This window comes from Saimiri boliviensis, chromosome 12 (genome assembly GCF_048565385.1).
Source record: "Saimiri boliviensis isolate mSaiBol1 chromosome 12, mSaiBol1.pri, whole genome shotgun sequence".
In the NCBI taxonomy this organism is placed as follows: Eukaryota; Metazoa; Chordata; class Mammalia; order Primates; family Cebidae; genus Saimiri; species Saimiri boliviensis.
The window spans coordinates 86,102,505-86,117,413 of record NC_133460.1 but is presented as its reverse complement, the minus strand read 5'-3'; the positions used below and the strand labels follow the sequence as shown (position 1 = coordinate 86,117,413).

Genomic DNA, 14,909 nt, shown 5'->3' with positions numbered 1-14,909 from the left:
AATGACAACCTTGTGCAAACAAGTATAATAAAATGATTGGAAAGAATATTTCAGGACACTAAACCAAGGAGAGGTGAATATACAGATTAAAAAAAATATGGTATCAGACACTTTGTGTAAAATCTATAAGCTTTTAGAAACAAGGAATGGTTATGTTTAACACCATAAACATAAGGAAGGATTAAGAGGTAGATTTTCTTTTTTTTACACTCTGTTAGCACACTCACCCATCATAGGCCCCACTGACTATCCTCTTGCTATCAAATCGAATACAACGCACTAATTCCTCATGGCCTTCTAACACTCGTAAACATGCACCACATTCTATGTCCCATAATCTGGAAGAGAAAATTGAGTCAAGTGAATTTTCACATATTCTTTTCGAAGTCTGGAGTGTTATAATACACTTCATATGCCTTCTAAAAACTCACAAAATATAATCAATCACCACCCACACAGAATGTACCGTTTTCAATGTAATTTATTTCCTTTCTGCTATATAACTCAGAAAAATGTAGGTTTAAGTTCAAATGTAATATGTATTTTCAAAGTATAATGCTTTATATAATTCTGTAACCAGGTTCTTCCAGGCATAAAAATGATGAATTCAAGGCACACAGTTGCCTGAGAAGAAAATGACCAGTTTCCTGAAGTCACCATACCGAATGAGATACAGATTATCAGTGATGTCCTGTTCTCACAAAGCACTTCCCCCTCTGCCACAGTGGACACTTCTTTCACCACTGTCCAGGACAGTTTTTCTCAGAGAATGGAAATGCAAAGTCAGTTCTCAAAAACTTTTGTCTACTAATTTTAAAAACCGTATGTTCTGAAATTATTTTTCAGAACAATTCAAGTGATTTCTAGGAATAATTTCCTTAGATATAACAGTAGCTCTATCTGTTGGTTTTTTTAGTAGCCTTTTCATCCTTTTAGTACTTCACTGAAGAGAGAGGATGGATAGATCTTTCAAATTCTAGTAATATCTACATCATTCATCTTTGTGAAGAGAAAACCCAAAAACAACTTCCAACTGTGAAATCTTCATAATTTCAAGGACAGGTAACTCTCTGGCCAATTATGTAATGCTAAGACCAAAATTACATAATTTTTAGTAAGGAAACAAATCTTTCTTTTCACTTCTTAAAAACATTGGCAAAGAGAAAACTTAATAGCATTTTGCAACTGTAGACAGGAGAAATTTAAAAAGAAGGGCAATGACGGGGCACGATGGCTCACACCAGCACTTCAGGAGGCTGAGGCTGGTAGATCACGAGGTCAGGAGTTTGAGACCAGCCTAAGCAACATGGTGAAATCCCGTCTCTACTAAAAATACAAAAATTAGCTGGGTGTGGTTGCACATGCCTGTAATCCCAGCTACTCAGGAGGCTGAAGCAGTAAAATCACTTGAACCTGGGAGGCAAAGGTTGCAGTGTGCCAAGATCACACCACTGCACTCCAGCCTGGGCAACAGAGCAAGACTGCATTTAAAAAAAAAAAAAAAAAAAAAAGATGGGTAACAAAAGGCTTTGTTGTGCTGCCTCTCTGCTTCTGACCTGTAAGAAGCTACAAAAAGGAAAAACAGTTGATTATAAACATAACAAAACTGAAGACTTGTATGATCTGTGCACTAATAATGAATGGGAGCATAATATTGATCTTTCATGATAAAAGGCACTTGCTGCTCACCTAATAGTATTGTCAGATGAGCCACTCACTACCAGCCTGTCCCTGTACTGCAAACAGGCAATGCCTCGTTTGTGTCCGTTTAAGGTCCTTACAAATTCACAAGTACTTGTGTTCCATACCTGAAAAAGAAAATGGCATTGGGCAATTGATTTGGTGCTTTTACTGGTAAAATCTATGGCAACCGGAGTCTTAGGGAAGCAGAAAACAAGACTGAACCATTAAAGCAGGTGTCCCCAAACTACGGCCCACATGCCGCATACCCTGAGGCCATTTATCCGGCCCCCTGCCGCACTTCAGGAAGGGGCACCTCTTTCATTGGTGGTCAGTGAGAGGAGCACAGTATGTGGCGGCCCCCCAACGGTCTGAGGGACAGTGAACTGGCCCCCTGTGTAAAAAGTATGGGGACGCCTGCATTTAAAGGGCAGTCAAATTCTCAAACAGAGCAAAAGACAATTTAAATTTGTGGTAATACAGGCTAATTTGCAGTTGGCTGTTATCGAGAGAATTCCTTAAACTGATTTACTCTTCTAGGGTTAGTCTGATCTTGCAGATACATTTTTCTTGACCCTAAATTTGCCCCTGCCCTTCTCACACTCACCATTATTTATAGGAATAAAATACCTAGCCCATATTGTCACACAACATCTCATTTATTACCTTTTCACTTGTAGACTAGTCTCTGAAATAAATACTACATATTTCTTCAGTGATGTTTAAATATGACATTGCCCTTGATCAAATTTTCATATGAATTCCCCTATTCTAAGTTGGAGACTTACTCAAAATACCTGATTACCTTTATAGTTCTATCCCCAGATGCAGAAACGATGTACTTGTCATCAAAGTCTACAACATTGACAGCAGCTCGGTGTCCGACCAGCACCCTCCGGAGGGTAATGTCAGTTGGGGAGGCCATATCCCATACAGCAATGGAACGATCTTTGGAGCAGGTCACCATCATGCCATTATTGAAACGCAAGTGCAGAACTGCTTCACAATGGTGAATCAATGTGTTTAGCATTTCACCTGTATTTACATCCCACACTCTGGAAGTGACACATGAGACTTAGAAGGTACTCAAGCTACAGTCTGTTATCTATATTTGACCATCATATGCCCTGCCACCCCTCATATTTTCATGGGAAGTGTCATAATTCTACTCTAATTCTTTTGCAGCACTGAGCTGAGGTACATACTGATGGATCATGGGAAAGTGGTAGAGAGAAGCCCAGACTGGGAGAGTGGGAGAAGGAAGGGGATGGGATGTTGCCAGTGTGTCCTTTAGGCACACTGCTTTCAATATGGGCAAGTTGTGGAGGGCAAGGATGAGGTGGCAGCCACTGTCACCTAATAATTTGGCCCAGACTTGAAGATTATTATAAAACTTCTGACATTCAATTTGATACCATTAATAAGATACATTTTAAATGGGGAATCTGATTTTAATAACAGTAGCATCAGTACCCATTCCAGTAATAGCCCTCAGGAGTCAGAAATGACATAGGCCAACATGCTTCTGTCACATACTTAGTAATGTAAATTGAGGTTTGATTACCCTGGATCTCAGGTTTTATCATAGAGGTCAAAGGCCAAGATAACCACAACTCTTAATTCTAAGCCCTCATTTCTGTGCTTTGAAGTGGGTAGGGGTTTCAAATAGCCCTCTCATTGTAAATACAGGCCTCACAGAAGAGTATGGGGCCCTTGGACAGCTTGGGAATTTTGTGTGATGATATATTTGATTATTCTATTTTTGTGTATTTACTTTGGGTTTTATAACATGTTATTTCCTTTTTCCAGTTTAGCCCCCTTTTATAGAGTATCATTTTTTCTTTATCTTATAAATGATGTTAGCATCTACAGTGTTTCAGATTCAGTGAGGCACTTGCTCCACAAGCACCAATAAATGTTAAATGTCAATAACTACAAGGACTGAGTTTGCTATGCCTTTAAGTCAAAAGACAAAAACCACGAACGGTCTTTTCTATTCACAGAGTATAACTTGGAATGGTAAACATTTAACTTCAGAGTATCTAACAATGCAGTTAACTGCTTTTTTTCCTAGGTTTATTTTATTTTTTTAAAGTTACTTTTGATGCATTATGTTTGCTAAATCCTTCAGCTTAAGGAAAAATTCCTAACAGAAGTTCCCAGCAGTGCTGCTGGTACTCAAAACTCAAGCTATCCTGGACTCCAGCAGTATAATGGCTGTGTCATCAAATCACTAACGCCTCTGGAAATTGAGGGCCCTTCCCTGAGTGAAGCTCGCAATTAAAAACTGCAGGGACGGCACGGGAGGGGCTGACAAAGAGAGTACAGCTCACCTGTACATGTTTCAAAGGAGATAATGCAGACCTGCACTACAGTTACAACCACCTAAAAGGAAGGCTTCATTATGTTCATGCCATTCCCCTGTGAGGTGGTTTTTATAATGCAAGGCTTACCATAAGGATAAGAAAAGTTTCTGTAATAGATGATTCTCCAAATTAAAATAGTATGTGTAGTTTCTTAAATGTGCGAAAATGTAAACTTACCTCAAGCATTCCTAAATCAAGTTTTCTAGTTCTAGACTGACACAAATGATGGGGACTCGGTGGTATATTCTTCTTTAGCTTCAGAACTGTGCCGATATATACAAAATTACTATCTATGACAAAGAACAGAGCAGAGCTGATGTTTCAGAGTTCACAAGAGCATCTGAAATTTTCTACCTGACTGTGGAATCCGATGATCCGGTTATGATCACTCTCTCATCATACTGGAGACACAGGACAGAACCTGTATGGCCTGTGAGAATTCGCTTGCATTCCAGTGTGTTTTTATCCCAGATCTAGGATGGCAAATAAGATCCTTTTGATCAATGTGATGATGGGGAGCTGTGGAGACTTGTTGGTCCTATTATGTATTTGATCTCCCAAAATAATCAAAGCCCAGAGTAGTGTGGAATGCATTCTTTCCTATAGGTATAGCTAAGCGCACGCGCGCGCGCACACACACACACACACACACACACACACACGGCTTCAGTACTAATACAAACCTTTATCCTTTTTATTAGAGAACAGGGTAGCCAATAATTATGTGAGGGCCAAAAGAGAAATAGCCCATTCAGTTCATTTCAAGAAGATAATTTAACCCTAGAGACTACTCATTTGTATAGTATTCTGGGGGGAAGCAGATGTCTGTCCTTTAAGGAAATGATTTTGGCTTTGGGACTGGAAACAATCTAAAATCTTCACTTACTTTCTAGAAATAATGCTTAGAGTTTATGCTGTGGACTGCATTATGAATGTGGTCGCCCTTGCTCCCTCAGCTACCTTCCTACAACTGAACAGACCTCACCTTGATTGTGTTGTCTCGAAGGCCGCTTACTATTTTCTGATCATCATATTGTAAACAGTAAACTCCTTTGCTTGTTTCACTTCGGCAATGGATTCTCTGTAAACTATGTCTTCCACATCTCCAATTAGATTCAATTGTCTGAAAAGACAGAAAGGTAAAGAGGTAGTAATTAGGAAACACCTAAAACCAAACCCTTTTTGGGCTTTAATGGCAATCAATAACTTAATGCTTTACTTTGTGCGAGATACATAGCTTAGGGAAAACTAAAAAATATCTATAAAAAAAGCTACCATCTAAATTTATAAAATATTTTTCCTTTTGCAAGGTAATTAAATATTTTTTCTAGAACTCCCTGCATATAATTTGTTCAAATAAATAATAAATCTGGTGGGAAGAGATGACTCATTAAGAGAAGAAAAGCTACGAACTATGTGAGGTTATATGTTCAGTGCTCTTACATATGTGATGGCCATTGTTACTGACAAACTTCTATGGTGGTTGAATTCAGAAGATATTTAAATATGAGCTTATGGGTACAAGTTTACCAGTCACACTGCTATTATATGAAGGGATCAATCTCTTTAACTCTCTTTCATCTACTTATCTATTAGTAAACAATTTTTTAAAGCTTTAAAATTTTGCCTAGCAACCTACCCTACTTACCTATAAAGAGATTGATTTTTTCTTTCTGTTTTTTTTTGAGACAAAGTCTCACTCTGTCGTTCAAGCTGGAGTGCAGTGGCACGATCTTTGTTCACTGCAACATCTGCCTCCCAAGTTCAAGCAATTCTCCTACCTCAGCCTCCTGAGTAGCTGGGGTTACAGATGTGTGCCACCATGCCTGGCTAGTTTTTGTATTTTTAGTAGAGATGGTGTCTCATCATGTTAGTCTGGCTGGTCTCGAACTCCTGACTTTAGGTGATCCACCTGCCTTGGCCTCCCAAAGTGCTGGGATTACAGGTGTGAGCCACCAAGCCAGCCTAGACATTGATTTTCAACTCACGTCAATAAACCTTAATGGGCTTGGTGTAACCATACTGCAACTGAAGAAAGCTGTACCATTTGGAAAATACCCCCAAATACATAGATTCTTACCTCAATGTCTTGTATAATTTTAGGATAAAGTGCTCTATAAAAAGAGTTGGGAGGAGCATTTCCATCAGGAGGTTTGTTTTTGAATAAATACTGTCCCCTAAAAAAAAAACAAATATTTCCCAATGAAAATCATGACATTAAATATTTATTTATTTATTTTTTGAGACAGAGTCTCGCTCTGTTGCCCAGGCTGGAGTGCAGTGGTGTGATGTTGACTCACTGCAACCTCCGCCTCCTGGGTTCAAGCAATTCGCCTGCCTCAGCCTCCTGGTAGCTGCGATTACAGGCGTTTACTACCACGCCCAGCTAATTTTTGTATTTCAGCAGAGACGGGGTTTCACAATGTTGGTCAGGCTGGTCTCAAACTCCAGGCCTCAAATGATCCGCCCACATGGCCTCCCAAAGTGCTGGGATTACAGGCATGAGCTACCATGCCCAGCCAACATATCTGTAAGGAGCTTCATATATTTTCAAAGTGTTTTCACAGTTATCATTCTATATACTCTCCAAAGCTGCCTGGGGAGGTGCAAAAGTAATCTTGGTTTCAGCCTTCTGGTCTCTAAGGAATCTGCCTAACATTGATTTGCTTTTGGGTAAAACATTATTTCTAGTGTAGAACATTGGAGTACCAAACCTTTAGAATATTATGAGTAGACAAATGGAATATGTATAATCAGAATTCATCTACTGGTCTATTAAGACTACTGCATAGATTCACTGGCCTCATCTTTTGGAAATTTTGTTAGTAACGGTAACTACTACCTTTGCACTAGCACATACCCCCGAGTCTTTTTTTTTTTTTTTTAACTATGTCGGTGGACCCCCTGCATTGTAGACAACAAGCAATGCCTGTGATGGAGATCACTTTTTCTAGGTCTTTATTTGTGTGGGGTAAGATATGGTGGCTGCTCAGTCACCCAGGCTGCTGCTGATCAGTGCAACTATTCTTTGAAATGAGCAATTCAGTTCATTTCAATAGACAACAAAAGGATCACAGGTGTGTCCAGCGGCAGGTAGGGAAGAAGATAAACAGAAATGCCTAAGAGCACTGTGCTATCAAGTCTAAGGCATAAAACTGACTTTCATAGGTGTGTTCCTGGCTGTGTACATACATACATGTACTTAACTGCCTTCCCTGATTCCAGTGAGCAGCATTTGTTAGTATCTCCTTCCTTATGACAGCACATCTCTGGAATACTCATATCCCAAGCTAGATCTTTACTACAAAAAAAAAATCAGTAAATGGCAATCACTTCCTGCTGGGTAAAAAATTTAATTCCTCATCCTGAAGTTAAGAACCCACCAAACACGGTGTGGAAGCTAGTAAACCCCACTATGGGTGTACTAACTGCTGTTCTCACTGGCACCGTGCCTTGCAAAGTGGAGATAGGCAGAAATGCCTCTGAGTGTAATCCTGGCACCAGAGAAATCACGTTTTCTCAGGGCCAGTCATCCACTCCTCCCTCTATAGCTCCATTACAATGTAATTAATTGTTTGGTGTCTCCAGGAGTGCTTCTCCTCTGCCCTCTCCCTATTATACACCTTGAAAATTAGTTGAGAAAATTTCCTATCAGGAAGGTAGCTGGCTCTAACTTCTATGTTAATACAGAAGAGAAAATCTGAAATAGAGAAAATACTACTCATAAAAAGGGGGATTAATGAAACATGATACACCAGCATAAACCAAAGGTCAAACAAGATGTATTATGAAAGAATTCTGGAATAATGGTACATTACTCTGTACAATATTATTCTATAAACACTTTGCAGGCAAATAATAGATTTTGAATGTGAAGGTTTTAAGTCTGACTCCTGAGTCCACATTCTTAACTACTTTAATGTTTCTCAATGCCCACCATTCCTGAGATTCCTGTCTTCTTTTAATCTCTAGCACTCCAAGATTTTCTTCCTATCCAATGATACTATCTCTACATTCTAAGGAAAGAGAACCCATGTAAGGTTCTGTTTTTGTTTTCCACCTCACTGCATTTATCATGTCTTGGTAAGGTATCTGAATTTATTCAAATCAAAGTGCTACAGAAAGGGGTGGCTAAGTACTGAAAAGTGGCTTCTGTCTTTATGTTTTAAGTCAAAACCTTTTATGATGGAAGATCTTTGACAACAGGGACTACTACTATGTGAAATGCCTTGTACCTATGAGAAGGTAAGTACATGATGAATGTTAAATATTAAATTCAGAATGTTATCGTAAAATGTGATCTGCTGATTAAAAAAATGGACTTTTCCCAAGTGGTCTTTTATTGTACTTTTAAGAGTTACCATTACTGAGCAGAGATCGTATTCACTGTTATCGAAGAGAGAAAACTACAGAGTTCATGTCTCAGGGGAAGACTGTCAAATCCATCTAGACAAAATACAACATCAAAGACCAAATGAAAATTTAGAGATACAAAGCTTTATTAGAAAGCTGTATTTACTTACCATTTTGGGTTAGTAGAAATGGAAGAATCTTTCTTTTTTTTCTTTTATTTTTTTAGAGACAGGGGCCTCACTATGTTGCCCGGGCTGGAGCAGTGGCTATTCACAGGTGCGATCCCACTACTGATCAGCACGGGAGTTTTGACCTGCTTCGTTTCTGACCTGGGCCAGTTCACCCCTCCTTACGCGACCTGGTGGCCCCCTTGCTCCCGAGAGGTCACCATATTGATGCTGAACTTATTACAGACACCCGATGGGCATAGCGCACTACAGCCCAGAACTCCTAGGCTAAAGCGAGGAGTTGGGACTCCTCATGCCTGTAGTCCCACCTCAGCCTCCCAAGTAGCTGGGACTACAGGCATGTGCCACTGAGTCCAGTGGAAGAACCTTTCAAAGCTAGCATATGGCAAAAGGGATAACATGGAAAGATTTTATTGATGTATCAGGCTTGGTAAAACCACTCGAAAGAAGAAAATGAGAAACTGATGGAGTAAATTTTTTTTTTTTTTTTGAGATGGAGTCTTGCTTTGTCACAAGGCTGGAATGCAGTGGCGCGATCTTGGCTCACTGCAACCTCCAACTCCGGGTTCAAATGATTCTCCTGCTTCAGCCTCCCAAGTAGCTGGGATTACAGGCACACACCACCATGCCCAGCTAATGTTTGCATTTTTAGTAGAGACAGGGTTTCACCATGTTGGCCAGGATGGTCTCGATCTCCTGACCTCATGATCCACCTGCCTCAACCTCTCAAAGTGCTGGGATTACAAGTGTGAGCCACTGTGCCCAGCTGGAGTCAATTTTTTTTAAGGGAGGACAATTGACACAGGAATAAAGGCAACATGTAAAAACAGAAGCAGCAAGAAAGTCGAAGGAATACTGGAGGAGGTCAACATGGGGTGGATTATTTGCAATTTCATGGGTAATATCATGGGATTAAGAGGATACATGTGCCCAAAGACAAGGGGATATAGTCAGAACTCTGAAAAATACTCAAAGAGCAGAAATGGGTTTCTGTGGATGAAGAGATAGGGGGAAAATGTGTTACTTAGTGCTGGATCCTATATTCTTCACCTACCCTTTAAAATGGCTCAAAAGTCGTCTTCTCAATGATCATTTTTTATTTGTAACTAACATAGCAGTTCTTATCATTTAGTGCCAATCCCAGGCAAAACTGCGGAGCCTACTTTTACTTTTGGCATTTTCACATCCATCTGTCAAGAAAATGTCCACTTACTTCTTGATCTCTCTGCTTTCAAAAAAGGACATAGTAAACTCCCAATGTCTGATGAAGGCTTATTGTCATTTACAGTACAAATGAGAACACAATGTATTTTAACAGGGAACAGAACCTTTATAGCTAAAGGAATGAATCTCCTTAATTGAAATTTCAGGAGTTATTTGGAAAAGATTCTTTTTTTTTTCCTGAGGATAGAAAAATCTTCTCAGCTGCCCTAAAATTTTCCCATGTAAACAATTACCTACTGTATTCCCAAGGCTGGTCCCAGCCCTCTTAGCAACATGATGGACCCTGAATGCCATATAACTCTATTTTTATTAGCTTTGTTGTACTATTATATAGAGTTTATTTTTAACGTATGAAGTAGGTTATGAAAGGTAAGATTTTTATTTTTTCTATGTAGTGAAATAAGTGAGAATTTAAAAAGAAGTCATAATAATATTCGTGTGTGTGTGTATATGTGTGTGTGTGTGTGAGAGAGAGACAGTGTGAGAGAGAGAGAGAGAGAGAGAGAGACAGAGACAGAGACAGAGACAGAGACAGACAGACAGACAGACAGACAGAGAGAGGGTCTTGCCCTATTGCCCAGGCTGGAGTACAGTGGCATGATGACAGCTCACTGCAGCCTCAACTTCCCAGGCTCAAGCCATCCTCCCACCTCAGCCTCCTGAGTAGTGGGATTTCAGGCACACACCATCAGGCCCAGCTAATTTTTTTACTTTTCTTTTTTTTTGTAGACATGAGGTCTCACTCTGTTGCTCAGGCTGGTCTCAAACTCCTGGGCTCAAGCGATCCTCTTGCCTTGGACTCCAAAAGTGTTGGGATTACAGAAGTGAGCCACCTGGACAACAATATTCTTTTACTATGTAATTGTTACATAGCCTAAAAATTGTCTATTTTTTTGTTCCCTTAAATCAATTTGAGAGAAAAATTTAAACAGTCTTCCTAATAGCCAGAATGATAAAAATCTCTGAAGCATTTGGTATAATATTTATAGGTCAATGTATTTATTATGTGTTAATAAGTTTCAAAGACAGAAAAAAAAAGAGCCAACTATATTTTCATGAAATTTCTAAGGAAAGCTGATAAATGAAAATTAGTCTTTTAAAAGTGTTCTCTGTACTTGTTTTCCTCTTTATGAGGCAAGATAAACAACTGATAAAATTAATGTGGAAGGACACTATGAAGCACACACATGCCTATTATCGTTTTTTCTGTCAACTAAAATATTTAATATGTCACCTTTATGAACGATTACTTGGAGAGAAAATTATTTAAAGAAAGACATCTTCCAAAAGTTCTAATGAAATGGTGCTATTAAGAGAATAACAAAAAATTAGTGAAGTCTCTTAAGCTGCTAACTATATGATGCTTCAAGGAATTCTAAATTAAACCAGAAAATCTTGAAAAACAGAAGTCTTAAGAAGAAACAATGATTTATATTGCATTTCATTTTCACTTTTTCTGATAGCTAAAGTTCTTACTCTACTTGGGCATAAAAATAATTTTTGATTATAAAGGTGACAAAACACCAGAGGCATAAGATAAAGGCAAGAAATTTTCTGAAAGAAAAGAAAATCATTTGTCCTAGATTATTTTAGGGGAAAGCTAGACTGGATGGTTTCTATGTGATTCAAAGTCATCTACTTGCCTCATAAATTGCCCACGAGCCCTTTTGCAGGATACCAACTTCTTTCTTTCTTTTTGAGACAAAGATATGCTCTGTAGCCCAGGCTGGAGTGTAATGACTCGATCTCTGCTCATTGCAACATCCACTTCCTGGGTTCATGTGATTCTTCTGACTCAGCCTCCAGAGTAGATGGGATTATAGGTGCACGCCACCACACCCAGCTAACTTTTGTATTTTTAGTAGAGACGGGGTTTTGCCATGCTGGCCAGGTTGGTCTGAAACTCCTGGCCTCAAGTGATCTGCCCACCTGGGCCTCCCAAAGTGCTGGGATTACAGGCATGAACCACTGTACCCAGCCACAGGACACCAACTTCTGTACAGAGAACAGAATGCTTTAAACAGGAGGCCTGGTCAGCTTTCCATTATTTTTTGCAAAGCAGTATTAATACAATATCATGTCATTTTTTGAGTGATAGGTAAAAAGAAAAACTGCTGAGTACATGAACAATTGTTCTTTGTTACATTTTAAGCTACAAATCAGCAAAATCACCATATTAAATGAGAAATCGTCTCACCAGCTCCCAAAAAATCTTTCAGTGACTGTGAACGGCCAGGTCCTGAGGCCCTGTAATAGTAAGAAAGTTAAAGGCTCACCACCCTCTTCGTTCTGCCAGGCCTCTCCACAAAGAATCTGTCCTGACCATTCTCTCGATGAGCTTCTTCCATAACATGCCATCAGAGGTCACTCGGTACCATTCCTTGCACACAAGTTCAGCAGCACATAGTGATTTGGCATCCAGGTATGACAGAATGTTCTCAGCAATATGATCCAAACCCCGAGCTTTCAGTAGGGGGAGGAGGCAAAGAAAAAGAACACAGAGGGTGGTGAATGATTTTTTACAAAAGGTCCTTTAAAACAGAACAGCATTTGTTCTGCTATGAAGGCACATCATTGTTCCTAGCGTGGTCCAGTTTCTTTTTCAAACAGAGGCTTGGGTAAAATGAGTGTCAATAATTTTTCCATAGGGTTACAGAAATGAACGGTATTTTCCATCTTCCTTTAGATAAGGAAGTTAAAGCTAACAACCAGCAAACCCCCCCAAGACATTAAAAATAAAAAGGATTTCAGAAAACAATTCACATCTATCTATATGGATTTCAGCACTAGGGGATGTTCTATGGATGGCATCTCAAACTCTATGATTCAGACCCCCCCAAATCTCTATATTAGGTCCATTTCTCATTCTGTTTCTATTACTGCTGCCGTTCTAAAGCTGTTCGGTAGAAGAAATATCCTTTAAATGTACTGGGGGAGAGACACTAAGTCAGAATGTGCTGGGTTATAGAATTTTGGGCATGCAGAATGGAGAGAAGAAGGAAATACAGAATGGTATGGAAATATCCCAAGAGAAAGACAGAAAGGTATGTTTAAGTTCATGAATGAGTTTAATTTTAGATGTTAAAAAAACTATATTTGAGAGTAGCTGCTGCTATAAAATCTAAATTACAGCTGAGCTGAGCAAAAATGAAAAAAATTCCAGACCAAAAGATAACCTGGATATTATTTAAGAGAATACTTGTAGAATGTGCAGAGGAAAACACTGGAGAATAGATCTTGGGGGGTGTAAACCAGGTGGGCTTCCCAATTAAAGTTCTTTACCACCCAAATCTGTACCTAGGTCTTAGAAGGAAAGATCCTATAAAACAAGATGATCTCACTAAAAAAAACTTCTTTTGCCTGCTGTTCTAAATTTACAACTGAGACAAAAACATTCAAAGTCATTTCTGTTTACAACATACATATCAGAGGTTTTCTACAGACTTAAATAGTTCAGAAGGATTCCTTCATATTCTCACTCCCGTAGGCACAAACTTAACAGGAAAGAGAACATTGCATTTCATTTTGTGCCTTTCCCCTGAATCATACAGAGGCACACTTGGACGCCATCAACAATAAGCCAAATGTGCTTAAGTATCATTTTAATTATAAAGATTGTATGGATATCAGTGACACTTTTCAGCAGACGTGAGAAAGAAAACATTAAATGGATCTTGTTTGGCTGGCGTCACATGTTGGTATTTAAGCATAAGCAGATGGAGGCATGCATTACCCAATTCTTATTAAAGGAACATGAACAAAAGCCAATTAAAGATATAATAATTAGTTTGTCATGTAAAATACAGTAATGGCACAATTCCTGGATCTTTATATTAAAACTTTCTACACCATCAGAAATTTCCAAAATGCAGTCCTGTGTTTTTAATGGCTGCCATCAAATTGCTCCTGATCATTCACCATGTACCTATAATAAGTCTTCGGAAGTAATTTCACCTAACACTCCAAACAAACCCATTACATTAATGGACTACAGGCACTTTTTGAAGTAGTTTGGTTTACTAAACGTAGCCAGATGGTATAGGTTTATAAGTTTGAATGGCCATAAAGCATTAGATTGATGATTTAATACCTCATAGAGTGGTCAGCGGATACACACCAGGGATCAATATTAGGTAAAGAATACACAGGTCTAATCAACTCCTGTTCAATTCTTAGCGGTATAAGCTTGAGATAGTAACATGTCTCAGTGATTGGGGAGAACAAAGTAATGAGGTACACACAGATTGTTTATACAAAGAGAACTGTTTGCCTATGGCTAAAACAAAATCCAATGAATAAAGAGGGGGTAAAAATCTATTCTATTTAACAAAAGATATAGGTAAAATTCAGTTTTTACAGTGGTTATTTCTGATACAAATAAGTATTTCCTTTGTTTAACTTAAATTCCTAGTTAAGACAAACAAAAACTTTAAAAATATTTAGCAAATATTTAAAAAGTACTATTAATACTTGGGAGGCTATAAGCTGGTGTATTTTTATTAGGGGATAGTTTGGCACCATGTATTAAATGCCTTAAAAATGTTCAAACTCTTTAATATATAGTGATTCCATGTCTGTATTTTTTCCCTAGGATTCCCACAAGATTAATGTATAAACATTCATCATCACATGGTTTAAAATAGAAAAAAATTTTGAAACTACCTAAATGTTCAATAAAGGAGTTAAAGAATACGTGCCTCAACCATTGTAAAGAATACTATGCAATTGAAAAGTATGTTAAAAGAACACACATTTAGAAAAATACATTAAGAGAATATATTAAGAAAAAATGGTCACAAAACATTTATGATCAAAGCTTTAAGGAAAATACACATACCTACACAAAATAGAAAGGCTACCTGCCAAAATAGTAATAATTCGGCAAATTAGCACTTCTTTCTGAATGGTGGGATTCTAGAAATTTTAAAAAATACTTTCTAAATTTCCTATAACTTCTGTAATGTGAAAACAACAACCAACACCCCTAACCTAATAAGATATGATATTTAAGATAAGATTCATTCATGTTGGTATGATTTTTCTCTCTTAAAATAAACTTTGAATACATGAGAACCTTGTATTTTCCTGAGATAGCATT

General features: G+C 38.3%; 1 protein-coding gene across 6 annotated transcripts in view; it reads right to left on the bottom strand.

Annotated features, from left to right (window-relative positions):
- BTRC (beta-transducin repeat containing E3 ubiquitin protein ligase) overlaps positions 1 to 14,909 on the bottom strand; it is a 198,185-nt gene that overhangs the window by 19,834 nt on the left and 163,442 nt on the right. For all 6 annotated transcript variants that reach the window (XM_074382768.1, XM_074382770.1, XM_039465153.2 and 3 more), the window contains 7 exons: positions 12,088 to 12,274; positions 6,127 to 6,223; positions 5,032 to 5,169; positions 4,401 to 4,519; positions 2,486 to 2,735; positions 1,690 to 1,808; positions 228 to 338 (listed from right to left, as the gene is read on the bottom strand). In XM_074382768.1, the coding sequence (XP_074238869.1) occupies positions 228 to 338; positions 1,690 to 1,808; positions 2,486 to 2,735; positions 4,401 to 4,519; positions 5,032 to 5,169; positions 6,127 to 6,223; positions 12,088 to 12,274 (1,021 nt within the window). The remainder of the gene's footprint in view (positions 1 to 227; positions 339 to 1,689; positions 1,809 to 2,485; positions 2,736 to 4,400; positions 4,520 to 5,031; positions 5,170 to 6,126; positions 6,224 to 12,087; positions 12,275 to 14,909) is intronic.